Here is a 20438-nt window from a genome sequence, read left to right on the forward strand (position 1 = left end):
TACCACTAACACACACACACACACACACACACACACTCTCTGATACATTCAAGTGCAAACAGATACGTGCACACACAGAAATACACACAAACGTACGCACAACACACTCACGCATGCATGCATTTGTGCATGGGGCGCGCGCACACACACACACACACACACACACACACACACACACACACACACACACACACACACACACACACACACACACACACACACACACACACACACACACACACACACACACACACACACACACACACACACACACACACACACACACACACACACAGAGAGAGCCCTGCGGCAGTGGGAGGAGAGAGCAACAGTGACAAACAGCCTTGGTGCTACAAAGGTGGCAGGAAATCTATCAAACAGGACAATAAAATTGCAATTGAGTTTCTTTAGCTTTTTTTTTTTATTTTTTTCTTCTAGCAGATGCATGTATCTTGATGGCTTGCGTCCACTGTAGCTCTCCACTTCAAGGGCTGGATGCCTGCTGAGCGTGTGAGTGCGTGTGCGTGTGCGTGTGCGTGTGTGTGTGTTTGTGTTCATTTTAGATCTTATAACGGCATGTGTGTATTCACACACTGAACGAACATGTGATGTGAACTTCTGTTTTTAGATTGGTGCCGGGCATGGTAAATAGAGCCAAGAAGAAACAACATTAATCTTGCGCAATTATAGGGAAAAAGGCAATTACAGCCTGTCTAGTACCAAAGAAGAATGAACAATCTCAGGCGCAGGGCTAAAGCAGAGCGTAGCTATGCAGCCAAACGCGTGAAACCTGCAAGAACAATAAGCTTAGGTTGAAACGAAATCCCACATACATGAGCTGGGTTTCATAAACAGCAAGTGACGGGGGGTTTATTTTTTTACTGTGTGATCGAAAACTGGACAAACTGTAAATTACAGCAACATCAATATTGTTCAATGAGACACCAGTTTGCCAATAATTCAATAAAATATATAACGCAATATGTTCTACTCCAGTTTAGAAACATATTTTTCAATAAGGGTCGTTTAACATAGATTTTTGAAGAATGTAACTGAACTACTATTATACAATATATATACAGCACTACACAATGTGTGATATTTAACATTTTTTCTTTTTTTTTGTTGGATATTGTAGTTGACAGAGAGTGAAAAAGAATTGAATTATATACGTGTATGTTGCACAGTATATACAGTATGTGTGTGTATACTGTATACACACACGCACACACACACACACACACACGCGCGCACACACACAGACACACACACACACACACACACACACACACACACACACACACACACACACACACACACACACACACACACACACACACACACACACACACACACACACACACACACACACACACACACAGAACGTCCAAAACAAAGAAATACAAGATATTTATATATTATATAAGATAATGAAAGATATTTAAAAATAGTGAAAATAGATCTACAAGCTCATTAACCATCTACAAGCTTCTAGATGTACACTACTTCCAATACTTTAGTGTGACTCTTGAATGATGACTTAGGGAATGTATTCATGAAGAAAAACAAATCATATACCGTATATGAGGTTTATACCAGACAACAACGATTTCATTTATTTAGTCATTCGTTCATTCATTTATTCATTCATTTATTTCAATGGTAGCTAGATACTAAGAACAAGGTTAAATATTATTAGCATTATTAATTGCTGTACCATTGTGTACTGTGAAACTATTTATTACTAACTGATATACAGTAATTATGCATGGTGTTGATACTACATGGTTGAGACAGTGAGTAGGTGCTGTACACTGGGGTCCACAGTGTTGACAATGACTACACAGTGGTTCTCAGCTCCCAGAATACTGCAGTTTTTTTGTTCTGACCGTTTAATCAGGTTCTCGTTTAGACCCGAGACAATATAGGTGAATGCAATTAACTTCCTTGTACAACAGAGAAGTAGCAAATGACTGGATGCCAAGGACAGTAGACAAGACTAAGATACGCGTGCGCGCGCGCGCACACACACACACACACACACACACACACACACACACACACACACACACACACACACACACACACACACACACACACACACACACACACACACACACACACACACACACACACACACACACACACACACACACACACACACACACACACACACACACACACACACACACACACATTCCAACACTCTTCCATACAGTCTAACTGTGCCCCCTACTGGCCACCACCTCTTAAGACACCCTGATCCTCTCAAACGTCTCACATCATGAGTACTTCTTCGAGTTGGCCTTCCCTTCAGTCTGCCAGGCTTAAAAACCTCCCCTGACCACAATCTGACACCAGCCTCAATTACTTCACTGCTTTGGAAGCGGGCGACGTAACGCGATATCAACACTGAATTTTCTAAAGCAGTTCCCTGAATTGGCTTTTTGGAAATCAGAAGTGCCAGGAGTTTATTTTTATCTCTGCGACGTGAAAGATGGAGACTCCATACATAAATAGAGAAGAGAGGTTGAATGGCTGCTAGGCACTTTACACTGTACTGTAAATCTTTTTTTTTAACATCATAATCACTGTATGGTTTCCATCAGTGGATCTGATGGACACAGACTGAGGCAAGGCTCCATTACTATTATGTCAGCGTCAGCCTAAGCTGTGAGTTACTAAACACAGGTAATAATGCCAAGGGCTCTAATTTCTCCAGCACGGTTCTGTTTGACTTTTTAAAAATGGCACCTCAAGTGTTCTGGACACATGCCTTCATAAAAGAGAACTCTTCTCATCTCTCGAACAATGGTTTATCCAATTCCTCCCAATACATTCTTGATTAAATATTCTCTTTGATACTTTGTTGCGACCGTAGGGAGCTAGTTTACTATGAGAACCGTCACAGCTTGACCGCACAGTATGTATGTATGTATACATGTAACGCCTGACACTGTGATTCCCCTGACACATCACTGTGACATCACAGGTGACATCGCAGTAATGTCAGATACTCAGAGCCGGGATCTCCATATATGGGCATAAACAGGTGACATCACAGTGATGTCAGATACTCAGAGCAGGGATCCCATATATGGGCATAACATGGATTCTGTTAGGGATCTCCATATATGGGCATAAAAGGGATTAGTGATGTCAGATACTCAGAGCAGGTATCTCCATCCTGAGAATCCTGAGATCCAGGATCTGACCAGTTCTGTTCTGACCACCTGGTTGCAAAGCCATGCACAAACATATAGTGTATGTTGCAAAGGAGAGGGACTCATGCATCTAGTACAGATTAGGTTTAGCCTTCTCAGATTCTTATTTTCTTGATCCTTTCCCCTAATCTTCTATTTGGTGAGTTGTGGGTTCATGTTCAAACTAACATGTGACAGATGATAGGGTTTGAGGTTTACAGTTGGAAAGAGGGGCAAAGAACTGGATGCAAGTGGTGTATCTACCACACCAACAATACTGCACAGACATCCTCTGTGTGTGCTGTGTGCGTGCGTGTTTACATACTCAAGAGCCACAGTGTGTGTGAGATGTAATGGAAAAGGGAAAAGACAGAGAGTGCTTGAAAGATGGCACAAGTGATATGGATCGAGAGAGAGGAGACGATCCACAGAGAATGATACGATCCACAGAGAATGATAAACATGCAGCATTCAGCACGTGTGTGTGTGTGTGTGTGTGTGTGTGTGTGTGTGTGTGTGTGTGTGTGTGTGTGTGTGTGTGTGTGTGCGTGCTCATGTACATAAGGAGTGCTCTGACCTTGGAGTGTGTGATGGACAGGGTGTCCACCCAGACCCTCCAGCCTCCCCACTCGTACTTGATAGCGTGGTAGAGGAGGATGCGGAAGATGGCGTACACCATCTCTGTGATCTTCTGCTCCTCGCTGCTCCTGGGGTTGATGAAGCACAGAGACAGCATCCACTCCTGCCACACGGAGCACTGCAGCAGACTCCTAACACACACACACACACACAGAGGATATGTACTGTATGATAGTATTGCAGTGGTTCTCAACCTTTTCAGGCCGCGGCCCCTAAAATAATCATATTTTTAACTGGGGTCCCCACACCCTGACGAGCACTAAGAGTTGAAGCATTACATTTTGTATAACATAGTTCTATTGTGAAAATAGCAGATCTACATGCTCACAACGCCGTTGTGAGCATGTAGATCGGCTATCTTCACAATTTCTGCCTCTAATATTTCACAATTTGGCCAAAGTTTAATTTGTAATTTTAGAGATTAAAAGGTCCTTAAATTGTCAATTTAGAAATGTGCATAAACCCTCTATACAAATAAAATTTACGTTGGTTTGTTTACTATTGAGTGAGAAAACAATGTTGCACATTAAGTTAATCATCTGGGGACCCCCTAAAATAATTAGGGAACCGCCCTGGGGGTCCCGACCCACAGGTTGAGAACCACTGTGATAGTAGACTATGAAATCTTGAGTGTTCATTTCACTTGGTGAAAGTTGGTAATGTAGGTATATTATACATATAATATGTATAATATACCTACATTACTATACATTACTATAATTATTATAGTAACACTAAAGGTCTTTGCACACTGCTGTTTTTTCAGCCGAATATCAGAGCGAATTTCGGATTAGGTAAATAAAAAAATAAATCAACCTCACGTTATGTCAATCACTTTTGCACACTGCCGCCCGTTTCGTTTTCATTTATTTTCGGACCAGGGTCGATTTTTTTCCCGATTTTCTCAACTGTCGCCACTAGGTACCTTGCTCTCTCTCTCCTCTTTCTCTCTCCTTGGGCTGAAAAACCTTTTTTGCGGATTTCGGATTTCTAAAACGCAACGAAAAAGCGCAGCAGTGTGCAACCAGCTTTATTCGTGATTATTATTGTTTTTACATAAAATGTTTACATTTTAGTCAGACAACTATCACCCGAGGCAATTCATGATGCAAACAGTCTTTATGATGAAAATAACTTTAAACTGCTTCATCGCCAACATTAAAAATAAATAAAGAAATGGCGAAAAGAAAAAGAAAGAACAAATTACAGTAATCAGAGCCATGCTGTTCCTTTCATCTCATAATGATTATATACAGTATCAGCCCTGAGGCATGACATGGAATGAGATGAGAGCTACTGTAAAAAGAGAGGTAAAGAATAACACCAGGCAAGCAAGAACACACATACTGTACACCAACATGCAGGAAAATGACTTGCGTATCCTATATAGCTATTAGCTACGTTAGTATGAGATATACCACATGTGACTACAGTACCTCCGGCATAACAGTGTATGAACTATTCATGTCTATGTAACCATACTGTATCTTGACTTAAACTATGTTCAACATTAAACAATATTAATCCCCCTGGGTCATTTGTTTTGAGCAGCTTGTACACAGAGAAACACAGTAAAGCCTCTATCAGAGTCCAGGGTGAAGAGCTATTCACTTCACCGCGGTGTAGTTTTCTAGCTATCACCTAAAAATACATAACAAAGCCTAGGTGAGAGCTAGGAAATTACAACGCGGTGAAGTGAATAGCTCTTCACCCTGGACTCTGTTAGAGGCTTAACACTCCAAGGATCTAAATGTGGAATACAATTATTTTACACCTAACAAGTCCAAAAATAAAAACCTTATTGTAAACCTACAGAGGACTCATAAGTCATATTGCAGTGGAGATGAACAATTTAGAATGGCGGTTAGGTTTACACATACTGTAACGACAGCCTGATGGCAACGGAGACATTTAATTCGCTAAAACGTGTCCAGCAGAAGCCAAAATGCTTGGAGAATTCTGAAGGATTTGTTGCTTACTGGGTCTCTTTGATTGGTTTGGTGTGGTTTGGCCAGAGGATGTTTTGGTTACTTACTGTACAGGAAGAACTCAGGTCTATTTGTGTGAGTGATTTGGTTGTCATTATAACAGCCCCACACACGCGCCCACACACGGTCCTCTTCCTTACCTGCGGTTCTCTCTGCTGTTGTTGAACAGTTTGATCATGTCAGACAGGAAGACTCTGCGGACCTCCATGCTCTCAGGTGACGGAGGACAGTTCTTCAGCAAGGCTGCGATCACCTTCAGGATCTCTGGAGAATAGAGGTGTAACGATATAGTAATATCGTTTTTAACTTAAGAAATCGAAGTATATCGAAATGAAAACAGCTAAAATCGAATCGTATCGTTTTATTTTGTATCGTATCGAATCGGCAGTGCAAAGAATCGATTGTATCGATACTACCTACTTGTGCATTGTATTTAGCATTTAAAAAAAAAAAAAAAAAAGAGAGAGGTTTAATTAATTTTCCTTTCCATATAGCTACACCGGTCTATTGATATTATCGATTACACACATTCAAAATGTGTGTAATCTCTGGGTTCATGTCAAGGTGCAGGTTTGTCAATATATGTCCAGGTATTTGGCAGATAATCACTGTGTTTACTTATTTATATCCATAATAATACATGTTTCCCTTAAAAACCTGCACTATCCACACCTTTCACACAGATTTAATTTCTTTGCTAAATAGTTACTATATCGATTTTAAATCATTGAATCGAATCGTATCGAATCGCCATGAATGAACCAATATCGTCCATGTATCGTATCGTCAACCATGTATCGTGATATGTATCGAATCGCTATTAAAATGTATTGTTACACCCCTACTGGAGAACAAACACCTGGCACACGCACCACTTATGAAAGGACACACATTCATATTTGTCTCATTATTAAAGGCTTTTGCACACTATACTTTATAATTTATACCAAGTATATCAACATTGTATCACCATGTTCTTAGCTGAGAGAGAGATGAAGCAGGGACCCCCTCTACAGTACATATTGTATAAATGTGTGATGGAGATTCTCATCGATTTCATAGATAGATTCATAGACTTGTTTGACACTTAACCACTTAAAATCTTAAATCGTCGATACTTAGTAAACTTGACCTTTCACTCTGTACTTGGTCTGCTCTTTTTTACCTCTACACACCAAAGCTATTTGCCAAAAATAGACGATCTACAAGCTCTCATCACCTCGCGCTGCAAGGCGTTGAGAGCTTGTAGATCTGCTATTTTTGGCTAAAGTTCTCCTCAGAGTATAGGGATACTTGGTTCAAGTTGCTCGTTTAAAACAATTATCCTATCACACAAGGATTTTGCGGCCCCCCTGTAGTAACTCTGAGGACCCCCTAGGGGTCCCGGATCCCCTGTTGAAGACCCCTGATTTATACATTTATAATTGACAGCAACACAAGAGAGAGACGTGAGCTGGATTCAAACCTGTGGTATACCTACTGTCTGGACCCTGTGAGATACAGTATATCAGGGTTCCCCAATTAGTTTTCCCAAAGGGCCGAATTATGTCTAGGGTACCAAGCCGAGGGCCACAATATTGCAGGGGGCGACGGCGGCGTTCCCGCTACTCCAGCGACTGCGACAGTTCAGATATCGTCGTTGTCGGGTGAAAATCTTGTATGTCCAAAACCATTCAACGCCTCGAGGCGTTGTGTGCTTGTAGATCTGCTGTTTTCACTACTTTTGTGCGACGGCCTTGCATGATTTGCGAAAGAACGTACAAATTTGGAGATACGAGTTTTCCACCCGACAAAGACGATATACTAGTGTTGTTTCTGCTCTTATACCACCATTATTACTGGGGTTGGTGTGGGCCAGACAGTAGCCCCCCGCGGGCCGCAAATGGCCCGCAGGCCGCCTATTGGGGAACCCTGCAGTATATGAACACACCGGGAAGGAACCGTTGTAATACAAATGTTGAGACTTCAAAAAGAGGAATACCGTAGCGGGGCACAGTGACTCGCAGTTAAAAACAGCCTTTTATTAATGCAGATGACCTACAGTATGCCTGCAGCCCACACAGACCTCAGTGATAGCCCTCTGTTGAAGCACAGCGCTAATGAAAGAGTGTTCCTCCGAGCTCGTTTATCTGCGTTTGAAAAGGTTAATATGACACAAGTCGTAAGCAGTACTCGCACCGATTATGAAGCAGCCAGGTCTGTGCCCACGCAGTCCCACCCACACACACACACACGTATCCCGGGGATGAAGATTTGTCCATGGAACCTTTACAGTTTAAACGTTTTAACGTCCATAAATGTGCACGTGTTTTATCTGTTTGCAAATGATGACTGACTGAGGGACCCATTTGTCACGTGATACGTTACAGCAAATTACATTCTGAAGATGATTCAAATAACAAAAAAGTTGGTATTCTACCAGGAGGAGGATTCTGACTGGAAATAACAATCAGAGCTGCAGCTTGACAGAGAGAGCGAGGGGTGGGTGGTGCAGGGGTTAGAAAGACCACAAATCAACAACTAAATCAGACATTGGTCTGAGCATGTGCAAATCATTGTGTCACAAATCATCTCCATTCCCCTCGACAGCAGACACCTGGAAACTCTGCGGCCGCGCTACGAAAAAGCAGAACGGAGGAGAAACCGAAGCAGAATAGGAAAAAAAAGAATCAAATCAAATTAAATTAAGAAAAAACAAAAGTCCTGAGTCCCATTGATCTCTATCATACTGTAAATGGTTTTGGTACTGTTTCAAATCAGAGGGGCCCCCCCTGAGTCACGGGGGCCCTTTCTTGGATGGCTCGGCTTTGGTTAACCCGAAGAGACTGGCTGTTTAGATGAATTATCTAGACAATGTCAGTGTCCATTTGCTGTGAGCCGGGGAGACGACCAAAGGGGGCTTCGGTTTCACTCTGCCCGACAACAGCCCCCCCCCAACCACCCCCCCACCCTCAGTCCTTGGCGCTAACCGATGCCCTCCCTCGCCCCGGCAGACGGCTGTGTTGTTTCTACGCCTTAGTCATTCAAATTATGAGTCGCTGAACCCTTACCGCCAGAAAATTACCCCAGCATGTACCGGGAATGAGGGACGGATAGAGGGAAGAAGAGGGGAGGGGTAAGGATGGAGGAGGGGATAAAGATGGAAGGATGGCTTATTGCATTCTCTCTCTCCCTCTCTCTGTCTTTTTTTTTTTTTTTTTACTTTTTGCTCTCGGTTGCCTTTCTCTTGAGTTAATTTGAGGGAAACGGTACTTCCTCGGTCTGTTTGATTGGCTCTGACGTTACTAAACACTGCAATCAGGAGGCCATTTTGGGGTTTCGTAGCAGATTAAATCAAGAGAACAGGCAAAAGAGGAACAGAGCCCCCCCCACCCCCAACCCCCAAACACACGTGCGTTCTGTGGTGGCTCGCTCATGTGTAGAACTGCGTTTGCATGATATATACTGGCTGTCTGGGACGGTTGGGAAGGGGAGACCTTAACACAATAAAGGCTTTAGGTAATCACTGTGCGACGACGGCTGCACTCCTGTCAGATTAGGGCTGGTTGGAAGTAAACCTGGGCCGTGATTACACACCACACTCTGGAGTTTCAAGTCCACTGAAGTTCTGTATATATTTGTGTGTGTGTGTGTGTGTGCGTGCGTGCGTGCGTGCGTGTGTGCGTGCGAGAGACGGGGGGCGAGGGAGTTGGGGGGAGAGAGGAAACTATAAAGATAGGGTGAAAGAAAGCAACAAAGAGAAAGGGACATGAAATTACCCCATGAAATAGAAAGAGATAAAGATGGAGAGAATGAGAGAAATGTGAGAAACGGAGAGAGACAGACATAAAAAACGGAGAGAGGGAGGGACAGAGAGAGAGAGAGAAACAGAGTCAGAAAGACAGAGAGAGAGAGAGAGAGAGAGAGGGGCGAAAGGAAAGAGATGTTTTCTTTTTCTCAGAATTTGGTTTCCACATATGAAAAGGTTTTGGGAGCTGTCATGTGAAACTAGAGGTAAGTAATGGTCTGAAAATATCCTGCAGAAGCACTGATCAAAGGCTGCCCTGCTATTGCTGCTCTTTATGGAGCATCATATAGAAAATAAGCACACGCTTTGTAACTGTAATGAGGCACTGCTACACTATGTAGATCGGTGGTTCTCAACATGTGGGTCGGGACCCCCAGCGGGGTCCCCAAATTATTTTGGGGGGTCCCCAGATGATGAATTAACTTTTTCTCACTCAACAGTAAACAAACCAACATAAAGTTTAAGGGTATAGAGGGTATCTGCACATTTCTAAAGTGACAATTCAATGACTTTTTAATTCCTCTAAACTAAACATTGACCAAGCTGTCGAATATTAGAGGCAGACATTGTGAAAATAGCCAATCTACATGCTCTACTACATGCTCTACTACACAAGGCGTTGTGAGCATGTAGATTTGCTATTTTCACAATAGAACAGTGTTATACAAAATGTAATGCCTCAACTCTTAGTGTTCGTAGGGTGGGGTGGGGGGTGGGGGGGGGGGGGTCCCCATTTAAAATATGATTATTTTGGGGGTCGCTGCCTGAAAAGGTTGAGAACCACTGATATAGATACAGTATACTGTATGCGGACACAGGCAGTGCTTTCAGTGGATACTTAACAAAAATAGGAAAATAGAGTGCAAAGAAAATAATGAATACAAACTAACTAGTATACCAGGTAAACGTGGAACCTATAGCAACTGTCAAACAGCATCAAATAAAATACATTTAAGATTCTAACTATTGTAATCCTTTTCTCACAACAATATAAAATCTCGACAAATACTGTAGGTAGTAATAATATGCAGTATATATTCTAATAACCCTTATATCAAGTGATATATATTACAAAGTCTTGGCATTTTATTTATCATTTCCCTTTTTAATTTCTTTGAGCTTTTATGCCTTTTATTGTTAGAGTACAGTCAGTGGAGATGGAAACGGGGAGAGAGAGAGAGAGAGAGAGATGGAGGGAGGCATCCAGCAAAGATCGTCTGGAACGAGACTCGAACCCATGATGCACTGTCAGGTTATATTAGAGCCTTAAGTGCCCGGACCGCTAGACCAGGGGTTCCCAAACCTTTTTGGCTCAGGGCACCCGTATAAATATTTTTTTCATCCGAGGCACCCCTACATTATATTCATGATTTTCACTCCCAGCAGCACCTTATATTTATAGCATATTTTAGCTTATTATGTTGCGAGGAAAACAAGATAATAGCCATTTTGGTTAGAACTGACTGAAAATAACTTTGTACTTCAAGTTTAAAATGATACTAAATATATTTTTAAATGTCCAAATAAATTTCAAATATTATCAAATTATCTCGTGGCACCCCAGGGTGCCCCGTCACCCACTTTGAAAACCCCTGCGCTAGACGAGCGGTCCGGGGCGTATCTCAATTATGTTTTTCATTGCAGGGAAAGACTCAGCATTCATATACGTATATACACCAGTACACCATGCACGTGTGTGTGTGTGTGTGTGTGTGTGTGTGTGTGTGTGTGTGTGTGTGTGTGTGTTTATACATACATAATGATATATCTATCACATCAAGTATTAACGCCATCTCCAGCTATAAGCTCAGCCTTCCATTAGAGCCTCGGTAGTGTGATAACAGCCTAGGGGTTTAAAGAATGTATGTTGCTCATTTGTGTGGTTGTGTGTAACCGTGGTGTGGCTCTATGGGGAGCAGGGTGTAGTGGTAGTAAAAGCAGAATGTAGTGGTATGAAGGGATGGTGTGGATGTGATTTAGTGGTGCAGCGTGCTTACGTGGGTTGAGGATCTTAACGGTGGAGTCGGGGTCCGGATGTTGCTTATGGATCACTTGAGTGCATATCTGCTCTGTCAGGATCTGTCGGGAAGGTGGGGGGATACTAGTCAGGAACGTCCACATACTGTTAGGGCCGTCGCGATCTAGACGTCTTATTTCATTTTTGTTTTTCGGCATTGGACATTTGAACATATAAATAACAAATACACTTCTGTCGGCTTTTAGGCCTCGTAAAAAAACAAGGCAGATCACTTAAATACACAAAGAAATGACATTTAATAACAGTATACTTTGAAAAAAAAAAGAAAAAAAGGAAAAGGAAATAGCACATCTAAAAACTGTTGTGAGCTTGTAAATCCTATTTCCACTATGTTTTAGAAAATGTATAAACACATTTTCAGCATTTAACGATTATGACCAATATGCAAAATAATTGGCATTATCTCAAATAACTGCGATTGGACCTACATACTGTACTATTGCTCCAAAAGAACAATTATCTAGCTAGCTAGTTTTTGCACTACAGTGCAATAACAAAAAACTGTCCACCATCAGATACGAAAGAGATTGCGTTATCTGAGGAAGTGCTGAACCTCCGAGTGTGTTGCTGAGTTGTATTTATGTACAGTATAGGCCTACATCTGTTCTTCATATAGAGTATTTGAGGATATTAATAGATTCTTTTGCCATTTAGGCAAAAGTATTTCTTAATGCGGGCCTTAGAGGGTTATCCCTCTAAGGCCCGCATTAAGAAATACTTGAAATAAAAAATTGAAAAAAATCAGATGGTGTTGTAGGAGTCTTAATCAGAGGAAAATGTAATGTTTTTTTCAAAAGAATGTTTTTGTAAGATTTTATAGCCATAAATCAAAAATCATAAATCATGCTCTAATTTACATAAGGGGGATATTTTTCACAATAATAACATATGTACATGTTCTAGACATTCTAATGATCACCAAAAAAAATAGTACAGGCATTTTACTTATGTTTTTGTGAGGTATAGCTTCCATGAAAAAGTGAGATGTTGTTCGTCAAAACTCTGGAATTTCAGCGGGTGTGGCGGGTGTGAATGTCAGCCCCTGTGGGGGGTATTTATATGCAAATATTGTGGCCAATGGCATTGTAATACTAAACAATAGAATCCAATGGTGGTGTTTAGGTGGTAGGGGGAGCTAAAATAAAATGATTTAAACCTTTTTTTGGATAAAATACAAACGTTGTAATATTACAACCGTGGGCCTTAGAGGGATAAAATGGCCTCCCTTCTCCCTTTCGTATTTTGGAAATGTGCATGCTTGAGAACCCTATATGGAGTGGACACCATTCACTATATCATGTGCAGTATAGAAGTAAATTATAATTCTTTGTCAAATTATGGTGCATAAGAATGCACTGTTCCATTGTCTGTAGACTGGAGTCTACTCACTGCAAAACAGTTCTTGCCTGTCGTGTTGTGTTTCATTATTACATAATAGTCTGAATACACATTCAACAACTTTCTTAAAGGCTCATAAAGTATCAAGACTGAACTCTTTGTATGTGCTGTGTGTGTATTATTATTATTTTTTTAAAAGTATATACACAATATTTACTCCTAAATGAATGCCATGCGTTTTGGTTTCTAATTATGGTGGAGGTAGCAATAACATATATTACATTTCATGATCAACTGTACTTGAAGTATTTCACACAGGATAGAACTAAAGGTAGATTCAGTATTTTTATTACGAGTGAATATTTTTCAACAAGTGGAAAATGTAAAAACAAAAATAGAATATACAGTACACACACACACACACACACACACACACACACACACACACACACACACACACACACACACACACACACACACACACACACACAGAGTATATTCAAGTTCAAGTTTATTTGTGTCAATATGTGGTTATCCAACAAGTCTACAATACATGATAAACACTACATTATCTCTGTATTACCTCTATTCCATGAAAATAAAAATGTGGCCAACTAAGCAGAACCGAGACCAGGCTAGTCACAACTATCTGAAAATAAAGGCAACACATGCGACGCACAGATACAAGTACAGTCATGACTGCACTTATTTCCATACAAAGGACACGATCATAACAGTGCTGTCTATTGTTCTATATTGTACCACGGGGGGACTGACCTCAAAGAGCACGTTGTAGGTTGTCATGGTGAAGTGGGTGGAGTGCAGCATCAGGCGTTCGGTGAGCAGCGAGAAAAGGCCGTGACTGAGCATGACCTCAGACTTCCTCCTGTTCCAGGGGTCAGAGGTCGAAGGTCAGAGAGGCTAAATATTGATCTACCTACAGTGTTATAACACGGCACAGAACTGTTACATTAAATAAATGTGACAAATATTCCATGTTATACATGTTAATCCTAGTATCCATATTTTGGCCAAAACATTTTTAAATTTAAAAAATAAAACACATTTCAATTTGTTTTGTTTTCTTAGTAGAAGAAATATGGACAATTAAATAGCCCATCTACAAACGAGCTTGTAGATCAGCTAACTTCGCTATTTGTTCTATGACAAAGTATATTGGGCTTAATTGACTTCACATGATGTGACACAGAGAGGGACTGAGTGTTGTAATGCCTGACACGGAGGAAATAAAACAACACTTCAACACCTCAATCCAATTTTCTTTCACCTCATCATAGATCAGTTTCAATTTTAGAGCAATGACGACAACACTGAACTAAGCACAAATTAAAGGCAGGGCCAGGAAGGCAGTCCATAATTCAGAGCAAACTCCGTTGTTGAGTTTGGTGAATTGTCTGAAATGAAATCGATGTGAACCTCAAGCACTTCTCTTGTTTTCTTTATATATTTTAATTTAAGTTAATTCTACCTTTTTCTACCTTTTATGAATATAACTAACACAAGACCTCTCCGGTACTGTATGTACTGTATGTCCATGTACCTTGTTGGTAATCTCGCGTAAATCCTTCAATATTCTTTTCATTGGGTCGTCAAGGCACCAGATGCCAAAGAAGATTCCTTGTATGAACCTCTCACTTGGCAATAAAGTGAATCTGCTTCAGATTTGTATTGGGTAGTAGAGCAGAGAGAGACGGCAAGGAGAGGGCAGAGAGAGGAGGGGATGACTTGTACGTGACACAGGTTTATATTTGCACTCAGGTTCTTATGGTTGTGTGGACATTACACTAAGGGGCTGAGACACCAGGGATACCCAGTTAGCAGAGTCTACCGAGTAACCTCTTGGTCAACCTGGCACCCAGACCACAAGTTAGGACTGTGATGCAGGGTTTATGCAGAATAGGTTACATGCTGTACACAGGGATTGGTGGTAGATTATTAAAATGTAGACTGAATAGATCGCTGGCATGACCTAGGTACCTCGCCATGCTTTTTTTATTTTTTCTTACAGACGAGCTCATAGTGATCTTGCCTTATTGTCAAAGATAGAGAGAGAGAGATGTTTTTGTTTTTGTTTCTTGTTTGTAGTGTCATTCAAGTTATTTTATTGCAGTTTGTATCTTCATTTTCATTGTCATGTATTTGTATTTGTTGTGTGTCTCTAAAAAAATAAAATAAAATAAACATATTGTTTAAAAAATAAAAAAGAGAGAGAGAGAGAGAGAAAAAAAAGGGAATTCTCAATAAGATATAATTATTATTTTCATTTCAAGTCCAGGCATAGAAAATTAGTCATCATTCTTTGTTTAAATTGAACATGTATTTATTTATTTATATTTAGCACTATCTAACCCATTTGTATCTATTTGGAAGCAGAATTCCACAGCTTTAAAAAGACGACTACAAAGAAAGATTTGAAGATTTATTTTAATTTTAGACCATTGACCACGTTCAAAGTAAAATGTTTTTTAACCTGAGTTGTTCATGAGAGCATTGCCTTGCCATTACTGTAGTTGACTGATTGATGTTATTTTTCCACCCCTTTTTAAATTGCACGTCGGGAAAGGGAAATGAACTGAACGCTGGATCACAGAGACATTTGGCTGTCAGATCTGCTCTAAATATACGAGCGTTTGCTGATGGGGACTAGACTTACTTTGGTGGCAAGTTCTTCAAAAAGTATCCCAGGACTTTCAGTGCCTGTACTCGAATAGGCTCGGATTTGGAGGCCAGCACCTTGTAGACCACACTGTAAAAACAGAGGGGGACAGCTACAGTTAAAGAAACTACTGTGGCATGCAGTAGCATAGATGGAAATGATGTACTGTATACACTGGTTAGTAGTATGTTACATTATTTTAGGTTTTGATATAAACACAGTACACGGATAATAGATGATTGACATAGTAGCATTACATAATACTTTTTTAATTAAATTGTATTTTTTGCAGAAGCATTCCAATTATTCCAAGTGGAAGTGTTACATAAACATGTACATTAACACAAAAATTGGCTGGATGTGGATGGATGGATGGATGGATGTGTGGATGGATGGATGGATGGATGTGGATGGATGGATGTGGATGGATGGAAGTGGATGGATGGATGGATGGATGTGGGTGGATCACTGCTGCAACGTAGCTGTGAGCGCCTGCGAAGCAGGCACGATCTCTAGATGTGAGCGGCCCGAAGGGCCGCAAACCTCTAGTTAACACAAAAATTGGCTGGAAGCAGTTGTTGCTACTGTACGTGTTATTAATAAACACATGATTTTAGTTTTTTTGCGCGTGTCGAATAATTTATGACAATATCCAATCTATTTTAACATTAAACATCAAATACTTAATTGATATGACTGTTACTTAGACCAGCAGCGATACAAAAACCTTTTGTTTCCAAAGGAACTAGGAGTCTTTCAATAAAACGAGCATTCAATATATGCCCAGCAGAACAGCCACCATTTATTCTCTATCTCGAGCCATAACCATGAAAAACAACAGCAGCGAGCAGCTTAAATTAGAGGGATAAATCAGCGCTCTGCAGGGTTTCAATAGTTCAGAGAGAAAGCTTCAAATGAAACTAGTAAACCATCTTTATTGGTCAACTGTGTCATCTGGCTTCATTTTAACCCCACAACAAAACACAACGCTCACACACAACACACACACACATGGGGGCTAGAATCTCAACACAAAACCCTGCGGTACACTGAGGCACAATATGCTGGATAAGCAGAAACCAAAGCTGAGGGAAATGTGACATTATCTTCTTGGGTACCTTTAAGCTAAGAATAACAAAATAGGTGTTTTATAAACAATAAATTAGGAAGATGGCAATATTAGATCAACATTAGATCTAACTAAAACACTACCATGTGTCATATACACAATATTATTACACTTAATATCTGAATGACACTAAAACTAGAGTGTGTGTGTGTGTGTGTGTGTGTGTGTGTGTGTGTGTGTGTGTGTGTGTGTGTGTGTGTGTGTGTGTGTGTGTGTGTGTATATTTTTTTTTACACTGCTTTGATTTATATAGAACAGGGGACACAATAAAATGAGCAATTTTGTGTCTTCAAAACTCATAATTACAGGATTTGTATCTGTTGGACAGTTTTTGAAATTATTTTAGAACGTCCTATCTATTTATTTGTTTGTTGTTTATTTAGCTCCAAATCCTACAGTATATTGTAATCTAAAATGTGCCGGGTTCATTTGTACACGGTCAGAGTTAAAGGAGTAGTTCACCCCCAAAATGACTTTTTTTCTATTGAATACACACCCCTTGGAGACTTGAGTTCAACAACATTTTTATTTTTTGGTCACTTTCCTAAGACAAAAATGTGATTATGTACCCCCATTGATTCCGGATGGGGATACAAATCCAATCAATGGGCATAAATTTACTATAATCACATTTTTGTCTTAGGAATGTGACAAAAAACTAAAACAAATATTGAACTCAAGTCGAGGTGAGTAATCGATAGAAGAAAAAAAAAGGGGGTGGGGGTGAACTACTCCTTTAAGGGGAGACCTTGAAATTTGAAAGTGTTAGAAACACTGCTATGTGAGGCTAAATGAGGTTTATCACCCAGTTATTATTAGGTCTCATAATGTTACCGTATGCCATTTCGCTGGTCAAAGGCCTGCACCATGGAGCCAGGATGCTCTGACATCAGAGCCACCAACAACTGCAACACGTCCATGAGGTTGTCATCCTGACAACACACACACACACACACACACACACACACACACACACACACACACACACACACACACACACACACACACACAGAGACAGAGAGACAGAGAGAGAGAGAGAGAGAGAGAGAGAGAGAGAGAGAGAGAGATCATAACATTTGCATGTATTAGGAACTTGTCTTTGTGTTTGGTCACTGAAATCACAAATAATGAAGTACATCTAAATAATCACTCAAAGGCTGAGATTCTATGGTAGGATGTAGCATTGTATAAACCACAGAGCTAGTGGGGAAATAAATTACATGTATTGTACATAATTATTATAATGTAAAATACTTGCTAAAATCCAACCTTGGCTGCAATATAAATGTAAATCAACCAATGCTGAATGTGGAATAGGCAGCGCATAACTTCAGCCTCAAATTGTATTTATTTAGACAGCTCACCAAAATCAAAGACCAAAATCATTTATTCAGAATAATTCATTATGCTATTCCTTAATAAATTCTTTGTCATTATAATAGATTGTCCTCCGGTGGGAGGCCAGGGCTAGGCTGGTATTATAAGAAATGCATTGGGCTGACAGAACTGAAAGCTGTCACTTTTCATTGTGACATCAGTGAAGAATAAATAGACCCATCATGCTCTCAAGTCTGAGACTATTGCTCTCTCCTGTTCACACGTTGCTGGTGATAATTGGCTGCTCACACAACACACCTGATTCATGAGATGGTTTTAGCGACAGACAGTACAGCATCTCATGACTGACAACTCATTTAAACACTTAAGCCCTACAAAATGACGTGTTGTGTAATATATATATATATATATATATATATATATATATATATATATATATATATATATATATATTTTATTTTATTTTTTTTACTTCTGATATTAGATTTTTTTTTTATGCTTTGAAGTTGTTATTGTTGCCTTTTTTATTTTTTATTCCTACCTACAATATAATGACACACACAAAATAGGGAATCCATGTTGAAAGTGGAGATATTGACATCTTTTGGGTGATTTCAGCATCAGTCTAGGTATTATTTATTTATTTATATTCTCTTACCATCCATCTTTTTTGGAACGCTGTACTCAGTATTAATATTCTGTGTCCGCTCTGGAGCCAGAATCAGTTTGTTTTTCAAATACAAAATCTCTAGGAAACAAAGACTTTGTAGCAAGGGTAGAGTACATGATCAAGATGTATGACTGACATACTCCAAGTACAAAAGAACTGACGTACTGGCAAACGATGACAGCGGGCAACTAGGCCAAAACATGTTATATGAATAGAGTTAAATAGTCACTACCATCTCTGATACACAATGTCAGTTGAGTAATGTCTTCTGACTCAAGCGGTCAGGGCCCATGTCACAGAGACAGACGTATGCATACAACTAAGTGTTCTTACAGTATATGTATTCATAATGGCTAGTGCAGCCCCAGACGCTTTTGTAGTTGAACAAAGTGAGCCCATCACAACCAATGCGTAACAGGCATTTGAATGAATGAACTATGAATTCACTTATGGGAGGGAAGAAAAAAAGACAGTCATGGGCCTTCAGATGACATTGGAATTCGTGAGGAATGTTGTAATCGGCATTTATTCCTGCAGGGTTTATTATTTTACGACCTCATTATACTGCTATGCATCGCTGCAGTCCAAACATGGCCGCTTCTGCTGGTGATTTGACTGGCAGACTTGGAATACTTAGCAGAACAGTAACGTTTCCCCTTGCACAGAGTCTGCTATGCTCTTATTCCTCGTACTGTACTTCAGAGGGTGCAGGAGTAGACAACTGCTGTGGTTACGGCGCCATCTAGTGGCTGGTGGTTATATTTCTATGATCAGTGGCATACAGTCATGCCTACCTCATGCATCGTGAGCAGATAGTTGAGGATGCTCTGCAATTCATCTTCCTTCACACCATAATCCTGGTAAATCATGACACACACAGCAATCAGTACAATAGTGTTTTATTTAGAGTAGGTAGGTTACAGGTCATCACACCAATGTATAATCCTGGGCTTTCAGTATGAAAAATATCTTACACACACACACACACACACACACACACACACACACACACACACACACACACACACACACACACACACACACACACACACACACACACACACACACACACACACACATGTTCAAGCCATCAACAATGCAACACCAGGCAATGGTGTACACACACATTCAGCTTTAGCTTCAGGGGGGCTTACCTTCATTATGAGCTGCTTGACAAATAGTAGCAGGAAGGCTCGGAGAGACAAGATCTCCTTCTGGTGGGGTCTCGGACCATCTACACAAACACAACCACACTCACTCTATTGGCCAACTAACTGCACTTAATTAAAAATTTAATAAACAAGATTATAGGATAAGTGATAAGATTAAAGTGGTTAAGTGTGGTAAATATTTAAGATAAACACAAGATATAAGTAACACAAACAATATGTAGCCCTATGAATAATTTATTTTACATTTTCTTTTACAAATGCCTTTATCAGTCAAATGGGGATTAGGTGGCAGGAACATTAGGTGAAGAGGATTCTTTGGTATTTATAAATAACAGCCTTTTTAATGAGGCAGAAGGGTTTGCTGGGGTTTTAAGCTATCAAAGTTAGTTTCTAAAGAAGGAAACCAGGCTACGTTAACAAGCAGTTCAAACAGACATTTACCAGCAAACCTTTTACCTC

At 40.2% G+C, this 20438-nt stretch overlaps 1 protein-coding gene across 5 annotated transcripts in view; it reads right to left on the bottom strand.

Moving 5' to 3' along the window:
• Positions 1-20438, bottom strand: part of lrba (LPS-responsive vesicle trafficking, beach and anchor containing) — a 359744-nt gene that overhangs the window by 271407 nt on the left and 67899 nt on the right. For all 5 annotated transcript variants that reach the window (XM_080722061.1, XM_080722063.1, XM_080722062.1 and 2 more), the window contains exons 14-21: positions 19962-20041; positions 19602-19664; positions 17634-17731; positions 15668-15760; positions 13771-13879; positions 11615-11696; positions 5971-6094; positions 3781-3973 (exon numbers count right to left, since the gene is read on the bottom strand). In XM_080722061.1, the coding sequence (XP_080578187.1) occupies positions 3781-3973; positions 5971-6094; positions 11615-11696; positions 13771-13879; positions 15668-15760; positions 17634-17731; positions 19602-19664; positions 19962-20041 (842 nt within the window). The remainder of the gene's footprint in view (positions 1-3780; positions 3974-5970; positions 6095-11614; positions 11697-13770; positions 13880-15667; positions 15761-17633; positions 17732-19601; positions 19665-19961; positions 20042-20438) is intronic.

Source organism: Nannobrachium achirus (genome assembly GCF_963921795.1).
Source record: "Nannobrachium achirus genome assembly, chromosome: 3".
NCBI classification, from domain to species: Eukaryota; Metazoa; Chordata; class Actinopteri; order Myctophiformes; family Myctophidae; genus Nannobrachium; species Nannobrachium achirus.